The 19,303-nt window shown below is 40.3% G+C and overlaps 1 protein-coding gene across 2 annotated transcripts in view; it reads right to left on the reverse strand.

Annotated features, from left to right (window-relative positions):
* Positions 1-1,401: 1,401 nt before the first annotated feature.
* Positions 1,402-19,303, reverse strand: part of NSMF (NMDA receptor synaptonuclear signaling and neuronal migration factor) — a 40,299-nt gene continuing 22,397 nt past the window's right edge. For both annotated transcript variants that reach the window (XM_076068760.1, XM_076068761.1), the window contains exons 11-16: positions 13,471-13,504; positions 11,007-11,077; positions 7,361-7,440; positions 6,918-7,020; positions 5,691-5,766; positions 1,402-4,638 (exon numbers count right to left, since the gene is read on the reverse strand). In XM_076068760.1, the coding sequence (XP_075924875.1) occupies positions 4,538-4,638; positions 5,691-5,766; positions 6,918-7,020; positions 7,361-7,440; positions 11,007-11,077; positions 13,471-13,504 (465 nt within the window). In that variant the 3' untranslated portion in view covers positions 1,402-4,537. The remainder of the gene's footprint in view (positions 4,639-5,690; positions 5,767-6,917; positions 7,021-7,360; positions 7,441-11,006; positions 11,078-13,470; positions 13,505-19,303) is intronic.

The following is a 19,303-nucleotide window of genomic DNA, read 5'->3' on the forward strand; positions in this document are numbered from 1 at the left end:
ATATATAAAGACCCCAATTGCATGGATTATGCAACAGACATCCGCAGTTAACTTTGAATGGATTTCACGATTATTTTTGGGCAAGGCTAACCCAGTATGTACTGCCATTTATATGAATGTAGCCATGCACCGTATGAACAAATGTGATGCGCTATTCAGTGGTGATGCGGTGTTGGCAGTGGTTCGAAAGCGTTAATTCACGAAAAAAAGTCAACACATTCGTCAATAAAACCGTGGCCTTAGAATAAAAGAATATATAATAGGCAACGTTTTGAGCAGTGTCCCTTCTTCATAGGCATTTCATCATTAATAAGCTAAACTAAAAGTATTTGTTAAAACAGTCTGCCTCAGCAGCAGACCATGCTTTCCCACCTGATGATGGACGCTTGTGTGTTGCGCCCGAAACGTCGTGGTTTATTTGATTTTCTACCTACGCGACTTTACCGAAAGAACCAAAGAGTATGGATTCCTGCAGTCACGAAAGCTTCGAATCAAGATTTACTAGGTAAGGCCTACTAAGCTATACAGCTCTTTTTCAGAAGCGACCTGGCCATAAAATGATAGATAAACGAAGTGGCTTATCGCGTGGAAATTTATAGCAGCCAAATACTCTAAAAGCATGTTTGTAAATGTGGAGTGAAAACCCGGAGTACCCAGAGAACATGTAAACTCCAAATATACAGGCGTCAGGGTCCACGACCTCATGTATTTAAGAAAGGCCATTTCCTGAAACATTGCCCATCGTATATATATATTTTTTATTTTAACATGTTGGGTTTTTGCTGCATTATCCAATGTCTGGTGTATGCAGGTACAGTGAATGATCTGTTGAGAAAGCCAGCGAGTGCAGCAGGCACTGTGGCATTCTGCCTTGTTTCACACTTCTGGAACGATTTTCTCTTTTGCACACCAATGACAATTGAAATTGCCATGGATGTTCCTGTGCATGCACGCGACTCATTATTATGCACGCGGCTCATTATTATGCACGCGGCTCATTATTATGCACATACTTAAACCCACTCATACTTGCTGCTTAATGTAAGTGAAAATGTATGTCTTAACGGCACTTCTAGCTAAGCTATTGTGAGTACAAGTACTGTGATAGTCATCTTTAGAGTGCATCTTGGCACTCATCATAAAAAAGTACATTTGCTGTTTAAAAAGGGGAAATAATAAATTGCAAGGGTTTTTACCGATTTGCAACCGACTTTAAATGATTGTGTTTTTACATTGTTTGATTAACGCATAATAAACGTTGACTGTAAATGATAGCTTTGCATTTGATAATTACAGCTAATAGCTGTAAATTAGCGCACTCTTATTTCGTCGATGGCCCTTAAACGTTGATAAAACATCCAGAATACGATGCATAGGAAAAAAAAACAGTACTCGCCGAGCTACAGGTTCGAACAATTTGAAATACAATGTTTATTACAATAGAATTGAACAAACAATTTAAAACAGGCGTCTGCATGTCCTTAGGCCTCAAAACAGCACTCTGCAGGCCATCGGTTTTTTTTCTTCTTCCAAAAACCAAACCAATGACCCAGGCGACAGGGCGATAAATCCAGCAGACCGAAACAGCGTTTCTCATTATACAAACGATAATTCACAGGTAAAATATTGCTATTTCTTAACATTGAGGGAAACACCCTGTGCTTCGTGTTTACACAAGCGGTGGAGGTGATTGAAAAAATAAAATAAAATTCAAGCATTTCCCATTCTCCTTGACCTTTCATTCCTCGTCAGCCACGATTAAAAATTAAAGCATGTATAACGTTATATCCGCACGATATTGGTAAGTAAAAAAAAACACAAACGATGCTGGGAAGAGAAAAGTATCAATATTACGAATCGTATCAATATTACGAATCATTTAGTCTTTCAGATCTATTTCGTAGGCTTTTTGAAGACCCAAATACAGTGTTAACATCCGGCAAACTTTCTAAGAATTATTGTACGTTTGAATGTTACTTTAATCAGTTGCATTTCTGTTCATTAAATGTGTCAAGGTTACATTTTTTTGTTTAGAAATATGATGTTCATGAATGCCAGCTATGGGTTGCCGCTGTTTTTGCACTTGTCCTGAAGAAACCCTGCACAAGGCATTCGTGTTTGGGGCGTAGAACTTTGATTTGTACGGATATCTGGTGATATTGTTGTCGAACGTGCGTTGGACACAGTTTTGTGTTCGATCGCGTAAATATAAATGCGTCGTTAAACCCGCCACCACCCGACACAGCCAATTAGTAAGATTTGTCACGTAAACAAAACGTGCCAATCTGTTGCCAGTACACAACAGCACACCGGAGAGTAAAACCTACATTGTGGGTATTATTGGTCTCGAAAGCCGATGTATTAAACTGACGGCTTTGACAGAACTAGGCTGGCTGAGGAATACGGTCTGTGAAAATTGGTGGCAACGCTAATGCCAGCCACTGTAACATCCTGCACATTCGAGATCTGCTTCAACAACTGTAATGCTTCACGAGTGTAGTTCAATTGAATTCTCTTTGCAGACATGGTTTCCAATTTATGACGCTACACTCAAAGTTAACCAACTATAACCACAACGCATATTCAGACCTAACGACAGCATTTCTTTAAAAAGCAACGCTGTTATGTGCTCAGCACCTAACACACACTTTTCGTGACTATGCAGTAAAACGCTAAATTCTGAAGTATTACTTAACGATAACCGTGTTACGTTCATAAGCATCATGGAAATGCTAGCTTGCTTAATATGGATAAAATTACGAAAAACAGGTATAGGTACAGGTGTATATATAGTACTGTATTTATTACCATAATTAGTATTTTGTGCTTTTCATTAACCATGTTTCAATAGAATATATAACACAACTTGCGCATGATGACTTCTGCCAGCAATCGTAAAAATATGCGGCCACAGAAAGTGTGAAATTACGGAGGATTTGTATACAAGAAAGCACTCTGTCATAAACTTGAGTAGGCAATTAAAGCACAAAATAGATCATTATATATCACGGCTCCTTCAAAGGCAAAAATCATCTCGCTAAGTTATATACTTTTTTACAAAAGGTCAGGCATTAATCTCAGGAGACTCGTACAAGTTAACCTGACAATGACACACTTCTGATGATATTTAAATAACAATATAAACTGTCCTGCTGCATTACATCAGCAGCAGACTTAATGACATTAAGAATTGCTAAATGACTAACTTGATCCATTATGAAGTCAGACTGAATAGTGTGTACGATACAGTATATCAATATTGCCTGCCAGTTAAGTGATCTCAATAAATAACCATGCCAAGCAATATTATGTTATGCTTAGTCTGTGTCTAATGAGAGACAAGTGCGATCGAGGATCGTAGCTTATATAAGCTATGTGTACGTGTTTACAACGATAGGCAATATAGTTTACAATGCACGTCTATAAAGATATTAAATGTTTAAACGGAGTTGCACATCAACTGCAGGTGAATGAAACAATACATAACAATAAAATGATTTGCATCTGTTTTATCGGCTCAACTAGGGGGACAACTTGCCTAGTTTTGCTGGTAAATATCGCTAAAGCGTAATATATAGTTATTTTCCAGAGTAATAATCTAAATAAAGGCACATCCATTTCATAAGAGGTTTTTTTTTTTACAAGAGAACAGAACTATTGCCGTGAGATATGTCATTGGGGTGGTGCCATTTTAGATGCACATCAACAATTTTGAAAAGTGAAAATTCTAAATTGCGCAAGACGTCTGTAACGGGGCTTAGATTTTTTTTAGTTCTTACAGACAACCGTATTTGTACAATATCCATTTACTAAAATGTGCGGTATACAAATACTCCTTTATTTTCCGTTAAAGTATTTTCAGTACGTAAAATACCAATGTATTTTTTTTGTAAATGCGACACAAAATTAAAATGTTTCCGTCTGCAGCAACAACAGTTTTTGTCTGTGTTAGTGACAGTGTATTAAGTGTAGTGTAACATGTATTTAAAAACGGTGTAGCAAAATGTACATTAAACAGCACGTTTCAACACCATGCCTTATATGCCACGTGAAAGTCAAGCAGTGCCATCATCTTTAAAACCATCAAAAGCAAACTACTGCTCACCAACTGTGTGCTGGATTGCACAACGACCTTCCAAATATACTTCTTGGCCTTAAAGCCCCACTTTCGGGACCGACGCTCAGAGTGGCACAAAAAAATGGCTGAGGAAGCTCCTTAAATGTTTTCACGCTAAAAATCCCAGCCGCCAATTGCTTTGGTGCAATGATGTTCAATACAAATTGCACGTGCCTCCGGGGCATTCTATGTGCATTTTACCTTAAAAAGAGACATGAGGCAGAGAAACGTAGGCCCGAGGCTTGGCTTTCTCTTGTGCCTGGGTGTGAATTTCATCAGAGCACATACAGCAGCCGCCATGACCACAAAACTGCCTTCATTGAGGACGGATAAAGAGCAAAATCGCTCTCCTTTTCCCTCCTTTTCAAACTTCAAACCCCTTCAGTGGTTCCATCTCTTACTTCGACACCAGACGTTTACTCATAAGATTTCATCAAAATCATCCACAAGTTTGGAATGCTGCCGAGCCTTCCATAACTTATAAAGACGAAAGCTAAAGTAAGTTTCTATCATCTTCTTGCCTGCGAAAACAAAATGAAGAAAAAAGGGATAAATATATTGATTTAACCAACATATCTTAATGCATGGTGCTAATGTAGTATGTATGAGCTGACCAAAAATGTTTCTTGTACCTTTTTTGTTAGTTTTAACTTCACATTAATTTTATACCGCGTCTATGCCTTTTAATTCATAAAGTAGTTTCGTAAGTGGCACTGCTGACTGCAAACTAAACCTTTAGCCACTGTTAACAACATGTGTAAAATTGGTATTTCGGTATTGAGAGATAGACACAATTAACTACAGAGCGGAGAACAAAAGGTGAACGCTGCAGAGGAATAGAGCGTAAGAGATGGCGGCAGAAAGTGGAAATCGCAGATTCAGTTCAAAAGCCACTACTGGACAGGAAAAAAAAACAAAGCAGACGAAGCACACGTTTAACACGTAGGCTTTCGTCACCAACGTTATCCAAAAATATTTTTTTCTGGTTAGATCGCATAAATATAAACTCTGGCTGTCCGCCTGATGAATACAGTTGTGATTACTGGCGAAACGTCGTACGCGAATTGTTGATACTCTTTGGTTCTTTCGGTAAAGTCACGTAGGTAGGAAAAGAAATAATAAATCACGCCGTTTTGATCGCAACACAAGCAATCGTCATCTACTACTGCCGCATCTTTCAACCTGATGACGATTGCTTGTGTTGCGATCGAAACGTCGTGATTTATTATTTTATTTTTCTACCTACGTGACTTTACCGAAAGAACCAAAGACCATGAATTCCTGCAGTCACGGAAACTTCAAATCTAGATCGAATTGTAAATGTTGTGAATTTTACCCTCCAACACACCGGTGTGCTGAATTAGTAACGAATTGGCACGTTCTGTTTAAGTGACAAACCTTACTAATTGGCTGTGTCGGGCGGTGGCGGGTTTAACGGCACATTCATATTTACGCGATCTAACTCAAAACACCTCTATTTTGGAGAGGAAGCACCGCATGAGAATGGTAAGGCCATTGCCCAGCAATACGAAGTTACAGTCTCACAAGCGCATCAACAAGCTCCAACACGCACCTTGAGCAGACAACTCCAGTGGTGACTCAAAAGACACCCGATAGGGCCCCATTATAGACTTGAGGCTGTCCAACAGCTGCACGCAGGAAAATTAAAACACAACACGTTCATTTTTAACTTGCGGCATGCGTCCATAAAATGTGATTAAAGCACTTATTGAACAAACAAAAAAATCGGTAAATATATTATGCGGAATTGGTGATTGTCGCTAGGTTTCAAAATAAACTTTTTTGTTCCAACTATGCTGTTTATTTGATTAAGAATAGTTTGAAGAAATGTTTGAACGAATAAAAAAGTATTCATCCTTTCAATAAACATCAAATATGCAAATAGGCAAACGCATGCATACATTCTTTATGCACTGTCCAAAATATACATTATGACCCAGTGAATCTATTATGAATAGAAAATGGGCAATTATAATTCAGTAGTCGCTGCTAAAGAAAACAAATCCTCGTTAGAAAATGGCAAGTTATTAAAATCCATTACAAATAGAAAAAGGCCAAGGTAAATATACTACTTCTAAATGGAAAATCGATACACGTTACGTGACAGTGACTGTATTGCTGCTACAAGAAACACGCTCGCCTAGGAATTAAATGTGCGGCTATCCAAGGGCATCCACAGAAGTGTTCATGACACCTGTGACCTGTATGGCACCAAAGTATTTGCGACAGCAAACTTGACGGTTATAACCGTCAACATACCTCCATCCTCGCGACAGTTATTCCTTGATTGCAACGATTTCAATAATATATGATAGTGCGGGTTTACTACTTCCCCCCCAAACTCCCGCAAAACAAGTTCCAGCCACAAGACACCACAGAATTCCTGTCGCCGTCCGGTGCACAACAAATGGAAGGGAAAATACGCCACAACGTCGCATATCCGCACCCCACCTATTGAGCGGCCACATACCAGCTGCAATATTTGTGCATAATGTCACTGTCACTATCTATAGATCTACGCAAATCCCGACCTTTCGCACGCAGCAGTGGGTTCTTAATCTCACGTACATTATGTAGCTCACTTCGAAAAGCGCATTCGAGCATTCTCCCATGTCTAAAGCAGCCTTTGCTTTATTTTTTGTCCGGTAACCTATCTGTTGCACGGTGTGCATCCACCTGGGTCGCCATCGAGTTGGATGTGCGATGTATGAATGTCCTTTCCGAGTGTTTTGTGCGCGGTATTGTAATTCGCACGCGGAAAAAAAACCACGGCCAGTACCTTCTCTCCATTGTGATTGCCCAGCACGTAGCATCCCATAATGTGGACGACGTTGAGCTCGGTGTTGATCTTGCTCATCAAGCTTCCGAGGCACTTCCAGAACCTGCACGACGGGACCAAAGAGCACCAGAGATGCTGTCACTGCCCTGGCCCAAAAGCTGCAATCCCCGTTTATGCGCCTGAAATCCAGCATCTTGGGAGGCAGCGAGAGAGATGGCAAATTTGTGAAACTCCCAAACCCACTGAAAATTATGCTGAAATTATGCACTCCTTAAAGGTTGTGTGCATGATGGGTTGTGAAAGAAATAGTTTTTTTTTTATGTGGAGAGATTAATTCATGAAGGAGAAAATGCCCGCTTAATTATTCTCTTATTTATATTCTCCACAAGGACGAGAATGGTTATTTTGAGTTGTAGATCAATTAAGTAATGATGATTACGTACATAATTAAATCATCTTCTTTCTCCAGCTTGGCGAATGTTGCCACCTTATTCTTCAACAGATACAAGTATCCGGGCCCTCCCTGTGTGGTGAGAAGAAGAAGAAGAAGAAGCACAACATCAGGTTACTGAAGTGTCACGTGACAAACCGCTCCACTTACAGTCATCGGAGTGTCTGTCTGGTCTGTGACCACAAAAATGGAGCAAAATTAATAACACATTCGACGAATGTTAATCGAGCCAAAGTGAATGCAAAGGTTATCCTTCAATAAACTGCTGTAGAATACTTAAAGACTGGTTATAGTTTATGCAAAGGTCACTGTTAAAGCATAAAATAACAAGGAAAAAAAAACAATCATTCACGTCCAAGGATTGTGTTAGACTTTCCAACGTGCAATTAGTTTAGAGTTCGTGATAACAACGTTAGATTCTGAGCCACACAACAGCCAGGTTTTCTGTCTGGTGAGTCCTATATAGCAACACAACTTTGCATCAAAATGTATTATGTAATGAATTACCTTCAGGAGAATTATCGTGACCCCATGTTACCCATACATGCATGAGTTCTGTACCATGGCTGAACATCGTTTCATATTTTATGTAAGAGATTTAGCGTTTTTTTACCAGGTGAGGTCCACTGGCCGCAAATGATAGCTCAACAAAGTGGCTCATCATGCAGAAATGTATAGCACTCAAATACTCTAAACACATGTTTATAAATGTGGAGGGAAAAATTGGAGTATCCGCGGAAAATTCCACACAACCACGGGGAGAACACGCAAAGTACAAATATACAGGCGTCCTCCTGCATACCTAGGCAAGAGAGTTAACATCTTGCCAATGCGGCGCTCCAAATATAAAGATCATCGAGCTTGTCTGTGGTTCGTCAGCGATTCTGAGATGTAATTTGCATGAACCACGCGACATAAACCTAAAAAAAAACGCCACTTTTTTCAAATGTTCTTGCTGTGGTTTTCACACCTGATGATGATTGCTTGTGTTGCAGTCGAAACGTCGTGAGAATTTTTTTTTTATATTTGTATTATTTTATTGTTTCCCTTCTGTGTGACTTTACCGAAAGAACCAAGAATATGAATCCCTGCAGTCACGAAAGCTTTAAATAAAAAAAATAAACCTAAAAGTTATTATTAATAACAAAGATGGATAGATAGACAGACACAGAGAGAGCTAATACATTAACGCCCTCAGCCTTAGTTGGAAAGCGTTAAAGAAACTATTACAATGCTATTAATCATTAGACCTCCTTTGCCAGTACCAAAATATAATAATAGGGTTTTTCCCCTTTTTTCTGGCAACAAAACTGAACCTTTTTACAAGTATTCATGTCTGCATTAACCACAATACCTGCAGTCAAAATGCAAACAAAAAACATACTATGATAATATATGCATTGTCCTTGAATCTGATTGGTCCACACCAAGGGACGGCTTTCTTTTGAGCGTCGACCCAATTGGTGCTCGACCAGATGACGCCAAAAGGCGTACAGCTCAAAGACAATGCACTATCAAAGTAATGAGGGCTCGGGGTGAGCATTACTTTGATAGTGCATTGTCTTTGAGCTGTACGCCTTTTGGCGTCATCTGGTCGAGCACCAATTGGGTCGACGCTCAAAAGAAAGCCGTCCCTTGGTGTGGACCAATCAGATTCAAGGACAATGCATATATTATCATAGTATGTTTTTTGTTTGCATTTTGACTGCAGGTATTGTGGTTAATGCAGACATGAATCCTTGTAAAAAGGTTCAGTTTTGTTGCCAGAAAAAAGGGGAAAAACCCTATTATAATGCTATTAATGTTTTTAATCAACACTATTAAACATTATACAGCTCAGACTTGAACCACCTCTTCGGGGAGGTAAGAGGTCTGTATCTTTGTGTTGTCTGCTTGTGTATCTGCCTTTGTGTCTTGGCTTGGATTTGTGTCTCTGTGCTGTCTCTGCCTGTGTGTGGGCCTTGTTGCTTCCGAGTGGGTGCTGCCGACCCCACTTTACCTCGTGCTGTTTTGTCCCATTGTGCGCTGCCGCTCCCCACTTTGCTCCATGCATACCTCATGCTAATTTTGTCCCATTGTCTCTCAGCCTTACCTTCTCTGCCTATTTAAGGCGACTTTACTGTGTGCTTGTCTCTGTGCTGGTTCGCTCTACTTGGATGTCTGTGTGTGTGTGTGTGTGCGGTCTGTATTTTGAGTTTCATACTCAACTTGCAATTTAGCAATCTTTGAAATAACGTGATCAACCGGACTATGCGTTAATTGTGTTTTGACCGACCGTCTGTGTTGCTTTACATGGTTTCCAAAATGTTGCTGAACCCTGTTTGTCTGGTATGCTTCTCCCTCTGTGTCCCCTATTGTGTCGGTGTTAGTTCCCCCTACTTGGGTGTCTGTATATACATCCGAGGTTATGTGTCTCCCCTCTCTCATAATTTAGCTCTTCTGTACCTGATGATGGCTTCTTGTGTTGCAACCGAAACGTCGTACGCTATTATGTTCTTTTATTATTTCTTATTTATACGTGACTTTACCGAAAAAACCAAAGAGTAATTATACAGCTCCTTGGCCTTGCCTGTACTCTGACAAGATAAACTACATATTCAATATAAAATATTTTAAACACTCTTAAGAATAGTTCTCGTCTAATGTGTTTGCTTCTGAGAGTCTGATGCCACAAACTCATGTTTGTTTTGCTCTCTGAAATTCCAAATGAATACTGCAATGTTTGAAAATATTGAATACAACAACAATCTTCTTTGGTTCTTTCGGTAAAGTCACGTAGAATGAGAATAAAATAATACATTGATAAAATAAAATAACACAATATCAATGTATTATTATCAATGTATTATTTTATTCTCATTCTACGTGACTTTACCGAAAGAACCAAAGAAGATGAATCATTGCAGTCACGAAAGCTTTAAATCGAAATACAACAATATTTATTAATTATATTTATGGTGATGTAACTCTCGACTGACTCTTAAAACAATGCAAACATCGTCAGCCAAATACATGTCCAGTTTTAGGAACCGCATTTTGGTTGTGATGAACATAGGCATTAAAACAATGCCTTGAGTTAAAACAACCCTTGTTTGTGATAGTTCCATAATCAGATTTTATAAGCTGGCCATCTACTTTGTGGATAATAAAGATATTATGATGCCCTTCAAGTTGGAAGGTAAATATCTGGCAGTTTCATGGCCAAAATAACCACCCACTATAATTGTCCCTCTCTTCAAACACACAATGCCCTTAATTTTAAATGAGCTTTGCACATGGTAGCATAATGAAGCCACCGAGTAAACAGATATCATATCCTTGTGCTAATGACTAATCCCGTATTCTTATATCATTTAGAATGCCTGCGTGCATGATTGTTCTGTCCGTATGGCAATCAGATAACATTCCCCACTGAATTGTGTGCTGGATTACAAAATACACGAAATAATCTATCCTTGAGCCGTGCCGTGGTTCAATAAATATGCCAGACAGCACTAGACCAGACGTCATTGGTTGTTATTGAGTCATAAATAAATAAACGCTTTCTTGAAGTCCATTTTCAGCCATGTCGCACTGGTAATGATTTGGGCTGAGATTCCTCTCGTGTTAAATGATTAATGTGTGTCATGAAGCTTCACCTGGCAGTAAATCAGAAGCTTCCAGATTTTGCAGCCTCTTCGATATTCATTCAGCTTCTTCTCTATCTCATCTATGAAAGGCAAAAAACATTTCAATGCTTACAACAAATAAGAGCACTTCAATTCCACACACAATTGCGGTGTAAATTGTGCAAAAATGGATAATGATGTCTTGTATACAATTGCACTTAAGGAGTCCAATCTACTTGTTATGAAAGTTTCTTTTCATGCATTTTATCAATGTCTCCTTTAACAATGGTGGGGTAAATCATTAAGGTGATGAGTTTTTGACCATTTTGTCAACAACTGACTGCGGTCCACAGTCACGAGTTGGGAAAAAAAATACTGCGGTGGAATACAATCGGGTGACATAATTTTCACTGCCTGGGATATAAATCAGAAATAAATAATATGTGTTTGTTTGCTTAATATTGTAAATACATCCCTCGCAGTTTTGAATTTGTTATTTTCTTAACGATGGCAATTATTCATCCGTAATTTTAATAGACATTCAGATATTTGTTTTACTGAAAAATCTGCCCGAGGACATGAAATAGGGCGTCAACCTTAAAAGGCGATGATCACGAAAACGAATCTGATTGGATTAAAAAAAAACTTCTGCTTGAATAAGATGGAGTCTACGTCGCGTCAGTCAACCCGCCACCCATTTCTGTAAACTCCATCTCTTTTAAGGGACAATGAACTGAGAAGTCGAGAAATTAACCAACTCTTTAAGGAGGTCACGCACACAGGCACATGGGAGCTGTGATTCCCCGGACTGGTGGCACTGAGCGAATGGAACATCTGTGTGGAAACACACATTTGCCAGTTCTTGCGCGACCTCTTACCACCGACGCTGACACTTTAAATGAATCACCACTTTTGTGCGATAACAGGTGTTTAACTGTAGAATTTTGTTTTTGCAATTTCTCGCTCATGCGGCTGTTGACTTGAAGGGCGTCCAATAATATAAAGGGTGGTCTAGAGATCCCCCTTGAGGGTAGTTGCCCTACTTTCCACGCTGGCCAGATGTGTTGGAAGAGGTGGCAGTACTTCACCCCACCTAATGTGTCCTGTTGTTCGACTCACAGTGGAGAACCCATGAATACCGCTACGTGGACAGAGGTGGCAGGGGAGTATACGAAACCCCTTTAGCTAATTGTGTTACAATCGTGTTAATATGTGAGAGGCGCTCCAAAAGTAATGTCGTCTATTTTTATTTATTTTATATTGAACTAACATGAAAAACTTGATATATAAAAGTCGAGTGACTCAGCAGTAGAGCAAGCGGCTCACAATCAGAAGGAATGCGAGTTCACATCCTGGTTAGGGGGTACTGTGGTTGCAAAATGTGTGGCCCACTTAAAGAATCCTTCAAAGGGGCAAACGTTAAATCTGAGAATGCCAAGTTTATGCTTTTTAGATGATGGATCAGCGCAGGCCACTTGACCTCTGAAATAGACTGAGTGTTCTGGCATTGTCATATTGGAGAAGGAATTCTGCCATCTGAATGTCTCACTTCGTTCGTTGCAAAAAACAAGGTCATTTCAAACTCTCCCGCATGTCAAAATGTAACCATGTCAAAATTTAAAGGAATCATTCAAAAGGTTACGGAGGTAGAAGTGTGACCATTAATTTTTGGGGTAACCCTCGCATTGCTGTTCGTGCTATTTTAATGAATAAATAAAATGCAGTAATCCGATGAAGCTCGGCAGATTATCACCAGATTACCAGCAAGGGTAAATGCCCGTTGCCTAGCAATGTTCTGAATACCATCAGATTACGGCTTAACAAAATGACGGAAAAGCCAGTGCGTGGAAGCAGAAAGGCAGGGAAATAATATCATGTTTTGATAGAGCTGATGCACTAAGCATCACGTGGAGTCTATGCATTCGGGTGCTGCACCGCCCGCTTCAGAGTATTTGCAAAAGAGTTAAATCAAAACAAATTAACATGGAGATGAAAGATGTACGATGATCTACACTTTGGCCTGCAGCTACTTAATGACTTCTTTTGTCTCCGGTGCCTAGTTCTGAGCCATGATTGTGTTCATATGTAATTTCCTTATAATTGTATGAACAAATAAAACAGCACTCCAACTCGAATATCTATCGAGCGCAATAACACTTTGTTTTGGAAAGCAAGGAAGTGCTGGAACACCTTATATGCAAAGGGAACAGCACATTAAAATGCATCAACAGCATTTGTATAACATGTCGGCTTTTGCGACCAATATCATCCATAATATAGGTTTTTGTGGGTTAGATCACGATTGTAAATGGTGTGGATTTGCTCTCCCAACACACCAGTTTTGTTGTACTAGTAACGAATTGGCACGTTCTGTTTACGTGGTGGTGGCGGTTTTAACGACACATTTATATTAACGTACTGTAACAAAAAAAACTATATTATGGAGCATTTGTATACGTTTTCAAAAGAATGGAAAAAATATTTCAGCACTTACCTAAAATGTCAGAAAAGGTTGCATGCTCATGGTCCTAAAAAAATAAGAGAAAAACAAATATTCAGAAAAAATGTTTTGCATTTCATCAAATGTCATTCATTTCTTTTGACCTCATTATATATATATAAAATGCCCTCAGCTCCTATAATTACTATAATCGTGATGGAAAGTTCTCTAGCTGTGTGGCTTTGCCTACAGATATGAATTGCTATCAAATCCGGACTTAATAAACATTTGTAGCGGACGGGTAAGCTTGAATCCAGTGCAATCCTCTGAACCCTGAGGCTGACAGCGTGTCTTCCTGTAATTTCCCCAAATCCCCTCCCATTGCTTTCCCTCAAAATTATTGGTGTAATTTTTATACTGGTTGTGCTGGCAGACAGATAATGGAAGTGCGTAAAGGCAGCGGAACGTATAAAAGTGAATTACGAGCATAATTTGCGATTCGTTTGCTGCCGCCAAAAAATTAAAAAAATTCCATTACTCTTTGTTCCATCTCAAAGCTCCTGCAGTTGATCCAGCACTATTGCAGCATTGAAATGTCCCGTAACATCAAGGTGCATGATCAAAACCCGAGGTGGTCCAGGAGGGCTAAACTACAATGCATAAGTAAAGCAGTAATGTTTAATAATTTATTGATTGTGGCAAGTATTACTGGATCAGAAATAACCGTGGGTAATATTAGAATTGGTTCTGGCAATAAAACAGGTGTTAAGATTTTGATTTAAAGCTTTCGTGACTGCAGGGATTCATATTCTTGGTTCTTTCGGTAAAGTCATGTAGAAGGGAAACAATAAAATAATAAAAATCTAAAACAATAAAATTCTCACGACGTTTCGACTGCAACACAGCAAATTTTCTTGCTGTGGTTTTCACACCTGATGATAATTGCGTGTGTTGCAGTCTAAACGTCGTGAGAATTTTATTGTTTAACATTTTTTTATTGTATTGTTTCCCTTCTACGTGACTTTACCAAAAGAACCAAGAATATAGGTGTTAAGATGTTAAAACATTTTCGCACGTAGGCTTTTGCGACCAATATCCATATTGTAGGATTGTTTTTTAAACAACAAACAGAAACCCTTTGCACGGAATCATGTCTGCTTTAACCACACTTCATACTTGTTGTGAAGATACAAACAAAAACATGCTCTGGTACTATATGCATTGTCTTTGAGACAGCTTTCTTTAGAACCGGGGGTAATTTGGCGATGGCCTCAACTGCCTCCATATTGGTGTTGGCCGCTGTTAGGCATTCCTCAAGAAGTGGTGCTACCGTGGCCAAGACCAGAACACCACTCTATCTGTGGTGACATTGGATCAAATGACATATCATCAGCTCCGATGTCGTCTGTAAGAGGAGGCGCGTGCACAGCTGATGATCATCATTGGTTGAACTAACTTACTATTGTGGACACAAAATTAATTAATGGTGGCAACTGTCAATTAAAATGATGCCAAGTGCATTCTTGAAAATTAACGTGATTTTACAGCACAACCGTGAGGAAGCGATAACGCAGTTCGTTTAAATATTCCCAATGAAATTTTGTTTTATTATTATGTGAATGCAATGTTATGCGGTGGCGCAATGATTACTGCACTACTCTGTGAAGTCCAATTACCTGCCACAAGTGATATCCCAACGACTCCCAGGCCACCCCTTCATCACCAACTCGCAATGACCAACGTGTTGACGTATGTCAACACCACCCTGACCTCTCTGTGTGCTCTGACGAAGGCCCATTGCCTGATACATCGCCTATTGTATACTTGTTTCTAGTATTAAAGACGAATGTGATGAGGTTTTTGTTATTAGTGCACCACAGCCAAAGCAGTATCACCAAATAGTCTGTTGATACGGACAAACAACCCCCCCATGACTGATACGACGTAGAAGATACCTTCATCCAGTTGTGGATTGATAAACGGCTTGTACGCATTTATACATACACAGGTACATTAATGCAGTGCGAATAGTATTATCTGTATGAAAGGTCACACAATTCCACCTAGACACTGTCGGCAGTTGTCTCGTTAGCACTGGGACATTGCCGCATGCTCTTTCAAGTAAGGGTGCACCTGATCAGGGTAGGGCTTCCGAACCGAAAAATACATTGCCCGTTTTTCCATTGATGGTAAATCAATATAGCAAAGAGAATTTCTGAGATCCTGCCTTGAATCGCACCGATAAAAAATTAACGCTGCATTGGCCAGATGGCTACTCTTGGCTTCCAGAAAAGCTGGATTGTACTCGTATTCGCGGTTGTGTCTTTGCGAGGTTTATTCCTCTAAATCCAGAAAGCTCTACTATTCCAGATTTAAAGGGCTTACTGGAGAGCATGCATGGTTGGGAAGCAAACCCAACTAATTATTTGTGTACTGCAAATTTTTTGTAAAGAGTTAAGATGAATTACTGAAATATATGCATGTTTTGCACATTACAGGAAAGACATTTGAACAATTGCTTACACGGTGATACCATAACTAGGGACGTGTAAGTAATGCATTATTTACATTGATGTAAGCTGTAATTATAGCACAATACTTATTTGATATCTGTGTATATAAATAGTTCTGTAGTGCGTGTGTGCGTGCATATTGGTTTGACGTCACCGAGAGGTATTGATTACATGCCTGGCATGACCTTATTTCTACATAAAGGATTTCACTTGAAAGTCAGCATTTAACACTGAACATTTGACCCAGTAGCCAAGAGCAGCGCAGAACTCTCAAAACCACGTTTAGTGGACCAAAGCGATGACCCCGTGCCCTGCCCGTTTGTTGTATGTGCTGTATGTTGAACTTCTTTCGCACCACATGTAGCCAACCGTGCTAATTGGAGGTGCAGGAGAAAGACAACAAACTAAACAGAAAAAGCATCTCTAAAGAAATGAGTTTTCAATCTAGATTTAAAATTGCATAGCTCCAGTGGCTTCCCAATATCGGAAGGAAGAACGTTCCAGATGGCTGAAAAAGCAGATCTGAAAGTTCGCGATGCAGTGACCGGCTTTGTCCGACGGCTAGCCAAAAGCCGCTGCAGCGAGCATGACCGGAGTTCACGTGATGATGGTTTATGCTCCTTGACGAGATCAGTGATGCACTGCGGTTCATTTGTGGCGAACACTTTTGTGTGTGTAGTGAGTGCGACCCTTATAATGTGCTCCTTCGTGAGCGGATCATTCAGCGGCGCGTTCTATGTAACCTCTGCACACGCCACTCAACTATCACTTCAGACAAGACAGCACAGCGGCCCATGCCGTGATTTATATTGCTCAGCATTTGAGGTTTTGTGGTGCGGGAGGGGGGGATTTGTTGTGCAGATATTTTGAGATGCCTTGGAGCCAAAAGTTCTGCAAACCGTGGTCTAGAGAGAGCTCAGCCATACCAGCATAAATCGTGAATGCTTGACATATGCAAGGGCCGGCAGAATGCAATAATACCGGCGCTTAATGTAAAATATTCCACAGCTGCATTAAGCAAGGGTATAAAAGACAAATTAGCAGGGAAATTGGCTGACATATCTCCGGCGTTTTTGTAGTGTTAAACATTCATCTTTAAAAGTTGTTAGTTAGCAAAATTGTCCATATAACCTGAGGTTCAATCATTTGTTTACACATTTTTTTACTAATTTTTTTTTACCTTTTTACCTTTACAATAAGAAAACTTGGGCCAAGTACTGCCAAATTTCAAATATGTTCTGGGTTACATTTCACATACGGCTGCTTGGCCTTAAAATGGGAATGTGAAAAAAATGGTAATCTTTTTTTGTTTGTTTAAAAAATCAATGCTGTATTTGAGCATTTGACAAGAGAATTGGAGGAAGAAACCCAAGGGAGCCAGACAGATCTCTTTGGCCCCTCATCGGCACAGGAAGTGCTTTATTTATGTATTTATGTGACACCCCCCCCACCCCGGCCTGCAAGAGGGCAGATACCTGCTTCAAGATGGCAGCAGATTGCATTACCTCATTGAGACAGATAGAATCGGAGAGCGCCCGATTTTTTTTACGGACAAAATTTCCAGTTATTCTCGCGGGCAGCTCTGCGCGCTGTAATGCCAATTTTTTTTTATTCAAAACATTTATTTGAATTTATAAAACAAAGGTACAGGTGCAGCCCTGCAATTTCTTGCTCACGACACTGCTGGCAGAAGCTCTGTATGGCCCCTCTGGAGAGTACTTTGGCCTTTTTCTTCCACTGTGCGTGGTGTACCTATTTACAGAGCTGGTTGGACAGAGGCGGGGGAATTTAAGATACCGATTGCAACTTCAACGCCGGGAGACGAACAAGCATCCTCTGGATCCAGTGTTCTAACCCTTATTCCACGGGAACATCCCACTTTTAATGAAAAAATATAAGTAAATAACATCACTGTCAGATGACAGTCACAAATATTTTCTCGGATTTCCCTCTACATATAAAATGAATATTTTCAACTGCAAGCCACGGAAAATGTTTCATCTCGAATAAGAGAATTCAATTTCTCATCTTATCTTAAAGGAATGTATATAGCATCTTACCCAAGGCGCTTTACACGTAATTAACGATAGTACATATTAATATAATGGTGGAGATGAGGTGAATGAAATAGATGAGAGGAACCAATGGGGGTGAATCTGTGATGTGTGAATTCGGTGAAAGCGAAATTGATGACGGTAAATTATGATTAATTAAATTAATGAGTGAAAGCAGCATAATGAGAATATGAAGAGGGAACAGTGACGGTGGCGGTTAAGAGGGGGAGATTAAGGGGACATGGGGTGAGTTAGAGAAAATAAGTCAGTTTTGAGTGAGGAACGGAAATTTGTAGATATGGATGTCTGTTACATAAGTCCTATGTACCGTAGTGTCATTGATGATGGCACTATGGTGAAGCGACAGTGCCGTGTGAGTGGTACTGCATGGGCGCAGCCTCTCCCTGGCAACTGATGGGCATACCAGGGGAGAGGCCGGGCAAACAGGAGGGGGCACGTGACCGGATGGGGTGGTAACGAGGGCCAGGGTGAGAGTGAGAGGGACACGTGATGTGGGTCCTGAACCCTCACGAAGGATCTGGAAAACGGGGCGTGGCTAAGGGCGGGGCCTGGCCACGCCGCAGCGGATAAAAGCCAAGCCCCCGGGGGGGACCGGGGTTGGTCCTTGCTGGGAAGAAACCTTCGTGGGCTTCGGTCTTCGTAGACGTGGACCAGGCAGCGTGTTGGCTGTCCTGGTCCGATTTAGTAGTTGTCCCATACAGAGTGTAAATAGCCATCTCCCCGAGTGTTTATAGTTAAGTAAAGGAACGGTGGGTTACCACCCTATGTCGTTATCCCGTTAGTGTTAAGAGTTTATGTGACGTTAGTTAATAAAAGCGTGTTGCCTCCAAGTTCTAGTGTGTGCCTCGATTGAACCAATTACACCTAAATCTGCTGTTGTAGCTGTTGTATTTTGAGCTGGCCCTGGAGCCTAAAGCACCATTCAATAGCTCATGACTCAAGACACTGAGGTCACTCGAGCAGAAAGACTGGGGCTTGACAGCTATCAGGGGGTCCTCTCATCTCATATTAGTGCCTATTCGCCCAAGTGTTTGTCTCAGTGAAAGCATCAAGAGCAAGACACAATGTCACATTGGCCTGACGTCGTATTTTAAAACGAGACTCCACATGTGTGCTCTACAAAATACAGCATACTAAAAGCATTACAAATGGATTAACATGTTCACATGAATGAAATGTCAAACGCATTAAAGCAACAGATTTCATGCCCATGTGAATGTGCGCTTCTGTGCATGTGTGTGGGTGTGCATGTGGATGCACGCTTGTGTGTGTAGGTGTGCATGTGGTTATATGCTTGTG

This window comes from Petromyzon marinus, chromosome 22 (assembly GCF_048934315.1).
Source record: "Petromyzon marinus isolate PM22_M1 ecotype Great Lakes invasive population chromosome 22, UKy_Petmar_22M1.pri1.0, whole genome shotgun sequence".
NCBI lineage: Eukaryota > Metazoa > Chordata > Hyperoartia > Petromyzontiformes > Petromyzontidae > Petromyzon > Petromyzon marinus.